The sequence below is a fragment of the Sinohyriopsis cumingii genome, chromosome 13 (genome assembly GCF_028554795.1).
Source record: "Sinohyriopsis cumingii isolate HCF-2022 chromosome 13, ASM2855479v2, whole genome shotgun sequence".
Classification (NCBI taxonomy): Eukaryota; Metazoa; Mollusca; class Bivalvia; order Unionida; family Unionidae; genus Sinohyriopsis; species Sinohyriopsis cumingii.
In genome coordinates, this window is record NC_142973.1 from 4,969,874 (window position 1) to 4,974,858 (window position 4,985).

Sequence of the window (4,985 nt, forward strand, 5' to 3'; positions counted from 1 at the left end):
AACAGTAAATCAAAACATAGTTGGAGACTGCACTGAGAGTCAGCAGTTCAGTTCATTGCTATTACTAGGGATAAATCAGTAAGAAATAAAAGATGGTTTTTATGGGATGTCAACAAGTTGAACTCAAACCAGATTAGCTTTTAGTATGCTTACATAATGACACAATCTGATATTGATAATAGCTAAGGCTTGATGACTAAAACAAGTCATTTTACTGGATTCGATATTTCGATATAAATGTTAATTCAGAGCACTAAGAATTGCTACATTGGATAACCTGTTCGAGATTGTTTAGGATTTAGCTTAAAATTGCCAGTGACTAAATTATTTGAACGTGTGTGTGTGTGTGTGATTTGGATTTTTAACATAGCTTTAACCATTTTTCAGTCATATCACTATGATGTCTGCAGTGTGGCAGTTTATAGTGATGTCCTGTACTGGGGAATCATGCCACCATGTAGCATGATGTCCCACTCAGTCACATTATCCTAACACCAGGCCAACCAGTCCTAATTACTAACCTCTTAATGCTGAGCACCTAGTGAGACAGCTGTTAGTACCAAGGCAGCCAGTCTAACCACTAGGCCACTAGAGCGGTTTGATTGTTCAGACTTTGGGGGAGAGAGTAGTTAAATGGAGTAGTCCAGAATTTGCTTCATTTTAAGTTATAAATTGTTATTAATTTCTGTCTCTTTTGTCTAGGTTGCAGACTTTCTCACCCAGTTTCCAGATAGAGAGATTGCCGACATATGTATTTTAAGTTTGGTTGCTGTTCTTGCTGTCTATAGCTACCAGCTGAAGTTAAGTTTTTCTAAATATAATAATGAACTTGCATACTAGACTATACAGGCATGTTTTGAAATGGACCTAATATAAGTTTTATAGTTCTGACAACATTTGCTGGCAGTTTTGTATTTTAGTTTTTGACTGTTGACTATGCAAAATGACGCTGTTTTTAGACTGTTATCAATATAACAAGTCCATTTTATATTTAATGAAAGTAGTTCTTTATACTTACAATTAGCATTTTAAAAACAAAGTTGTGACATATTTCCTGCTTTCTTTGTAATGAAAACAGATTTTTCTGGATTAAACTTTAAGAGCCATTGCTTGGACAGTTTTACTAGATCATTATGAGTAATACTATTTCAGTATATCATCGTCATCATCGTCGTCGTCGTCGTCATCATCATCATCATCAGTCCCATAGTCTGGTAGACCATTGGGGCACCGCACAAGACTGAACAACCAGCTTCCTCCATTCCTCTTGATTTTCCGTCTTCTCAGTGAGTCTCTCAATGTCATGCCTCTCCACTTTCGAATGATATCTTCCCACATATTTCTTTGCCTGTCTCTCTTTCATTTTCCTTGTACAGTGCCTTGCAGGATTGTCTTGGCAAGTCCTGATGATCGTGAGACATGCCTATACCACTGCAGTTTACATTTTATCACTGTGATCAGGAGGTCATCATGAGGCCAAATGGCTTGTCTTATCCTTTGCTGTATTTCTTCATTGGTGACGTGGTCTTTGTATGTGATGCCTAGGATCTTGTGGAAACATCTCGTCTCTGTAGCCTGTATCCTTTTCTCTAAGTCAGCTGTTATGGTTTATGATTCGCAGGCGTAGAGAAATATGGAGATCACCAGTGAGTGCATCAGTCTGACCTTTGAACTGAGTGTGATGTTCTTGTCATTCCAGATGGGCTTCAGTTTTGTCAGTGCTGCTGTTGCCTGTGCAATCCTGGAGAGTACTTCAGGCTTCGAGCCTTCATGTGTTACAGTTGCCTCCATATACTTGAAACTGTGAACTGTTTCTAGCTTAGTACCTTGGACCCTAATGTCAGTGCTGATGCCTTTGCTGTTGTTGGTCATCATTTTGGTCTTCTCTGCACTGATTTCCATGCCATAGGCTGCAGAGGTTTTGTCAAGGCTCTCTACCAAGCTAGCTAAGTCTTGCTCATTTACTGCTAGTCCATCAATGTCGTCGGCAAAACGTAAGTTGTTGACTCTTCTGCCTCTGATGCTGACTGTCCCTTCATGTTTTTCAAGCGTGTCAGGCATGATTCTCTCCAGAACGATGTTTAATAGTGTGGGAGAGAGCAGGCAGCTTTGTCTGACTCCGACTGTTGTTCTGAACCAGTCCCCGATGCAGCCGTTCAAGTATGCTGCACTGGTTGCCTTGTCATAGAGGTGCTCTATTACTGTGATGAGGTTGGTATTGATGTTGTACGTCTCATGGTCACCCACAAGGCTGCATTCCCTACCCTGTCAAATGCCTTCTTGAAATCCACAAAGACATGGTACAGATCTTGCTGGTGTTGGAGGTACTTCTCACACAATATCCTGAGGTTGAAGATCTGCTCTGTTGTGCTGTGCCCTGGGCTGAAACCTGTCTGCTCTTAGGCAAAGATCTTCTCAGCCTGTGGCTTTAGTCTGTTCAGCAGTATGCTCAACATGACTTTGCTTGGATGACTTATGAAACTAATTGTATGGTGGTTTTGACACTGTTGCAAGTTGCCTTTCTTGTGGAATGTGATGATCAATGATTGGGTCCACGGCGATGGCCATACTCCTGTTTGCTAGATCTTGTTGCAGATGTTTGTGAGGGTGCTAATCATTGCTTCTCCCCCAGCTTGGATCAATTCTGTTGGGATGTTGTCCACTCCTACTGACGTCCTCTTTTTCAGCGATCTCACTGCGGCTTCTACTTCTTCACATATGAAAGGGTGGTTGTCGTTATTAGTTGCTTGAAGGATGTTCAGTACCTTTGGATCTATTGTTGCTCAGTGATTGTAAAGTTCTGCATAGTACTCTGTCCATCTTTTCAGGCGGTTTCCGGCTTTGTCCTGTAAGGAGGTAACCCGCTGTTGTTTTGTGCTCGTTAGAACTTGGACCAGTTGGTATGCTTTCCTGCTGTCGTTCCTTTTCAAGTTTCCCTCAGTGTCTTTAGACTGTTCTTCTATCCAGTTCTCTTTTGCTTTTTCATGCTTTTCTTGACTTCCCGGTTGACTGCCTTGTACTGCTCTGCCCCTTCTGTATCATTCTTTTTCTTCAGCTCCCTCCTCTTTTCACACAGGTTCAGGACGTCAGCTGTGACCCAGGGCTTCCTGACTGGGAGATGTCTACCAAGGATCTCACTGGCTGTTTCGGTCGTTGCTGTATTGAAGGTGGTGATTAACGTGTCCATGTCGGTATTATCAGCGTAGAGGATGGTGAGCGGTGCAAATCTCCCACCAATGATTGCCCGGAACCTTTTGCTAATTCGGGATCATTCAGTGTCTTGAGATCGAATTAAATTCTTGTATGGCTTTCTTGTTTTGACCTTCTTTAGATGTAGCCTGAAGATCGTCATCATCAGATCATGGTCACTTCCTATGTCAGCTCCGGGAAAGCTTCGAGTCTTGATGATGATGTTTACACTTGACTGTAGGCGCCTCTTCACTATGATGTAGTCGATCTGACTGTGATGGTCTCCACTTGGGCTGTGCCATGTCCACCTTCTGGATACTTTGTGCTGAAGGTGTCTGCCAGCATAAGGTCATTGTAACTAGCAAATTCCAGGAGCCTCAGTCCTCTCTCGTTCGTGTATGTACTGCAGCAGCGCCCACATGTTCCTTTCCAGTTAATGCAAGCATCCTCGCCTATCTCGACATTCCAATTGCCTCGCACAACCAGAATGTTTTTCTTCAGTGTTTTATCCACAATTTTTTGTAACTGGGCGTAGAAGTCATCCACATCAACGTCATCATAGTCTGATGTTGGGGCATATGCAGTATAACATAGGGGTGAATAATGCAGAGATGAAGGATGATAGAAGAGAATCCTTGTATTGCCCTTTACCATACTTTTTTCATGTTATTTGCATTATTACTGATTTCTTTATATTTGTTTCAATTGTTTGGCCTACCATGAAATAGGGCAACTTTGAATGTTCCATCCCTTTTCTTTATCATTATTCATAATTGAGAATTTGAATAAAGGTTTTCACTTGATTGAATTTACAGTCAAAGAATTAATACAAAAACTTGAGAATTCTAATAATTTGGTGGTAATTATTTGAGTTACAGCATCATTATCAGTAGGAATCAGTAATAAGTCTATCTATTTGATTTCTGCTCTTAGAGTTTTTATGACTCTTAAACTATGTAACATAAATGTGAAACCAACAAGTTTAGTAGTATTAGCAAATTATTTATTTCTCTATATTACAAAGTAAAATTTAGGAGACACGGTATTGTGAATTAAACCCCAGTTAATCCTAAGAATAGAATATTCTGAATGAATTCCAATAGCCTTAAATGTCTGGTCATACCACAATGATACAGTCATTTGCGCACAACCTAGGAGCATCAGAAGGAAAAAGTGGTATGACTGCGTAATCTGTTGTTATATATGTGCCTGAAATCCATGCCCGTCTTTCATTATATGTTTCATGAAAGGTATGACGAGCAAATCGGCCAAATAAACGTGGTGCTGATTATGCATATAAAACGACTTTTAACATATGCTTACGTCAACAGTCATTATAGATTACCTTGATCAATAATTGTATTAATCAAATTTACTATGCCATGACACTCAAAATGACTTTGAAACTAAACATAAAGACAGCTAGCAAATAGATTGTTTTGCCATATAAACTTAAAGTAATAATTTTTTTATTCAGATTTACGGATCATTAAAAAATATTTCTTTTTGGATATTCAAAAAATGACACTTTAATTTGCTCTATAGATAAATCGACGAGTACTTCTAGTACCTGAAAATTTGACCATGATTCGGGAAACAACATCGACTCGTCTACGACATTGTGGGAGAAAAATGACTGCCGGTTGATCAAGTGTGCTTTGCTTTGTGGACGGGATCCGTCGTATATCTCATTTTTTAACCATCTTTTGTTGGAAATGTGTTTGGGGTCTCAGTCATACAAACGTGGTCTCCCTGCTAGTCAAGCAATGCAGCAAGTGGTTCTTTCCGGGGATTTC

General features: G+C 40.0%; 1 protein-coding gene across 1 annotated transcript; it reads right to left on the minus strand.

The window, feature by feature from the left end:
• Positions 1-1,608: 1,608 nt before the first annotated feature.
• LOC149784879 (uncharacterized) lies at positions 1,609-2,061 on the minus strand. Its single transcript, XM_089931261.1, has one exon. It carries the CDS (start codon positions 2,059-2,061, stop codon positions 1,609-1,611), a length of 453 nt encoding a protein of 150 aa, XP_089787387.1.
• Between the last annotated feature and the right edge of the window lie 2,924 nt (positions 2,062-4,985).

What these genes read in the sequence shown, in the direction of transcription:
- LOC149784879 (XM_089931261.1), bottom strand. Translation starts at nt 2,061, where the DNA reads ATGCCTGACACGCTTGAAAAACATGAAGGGACAGTCAGCATCAGAGGC.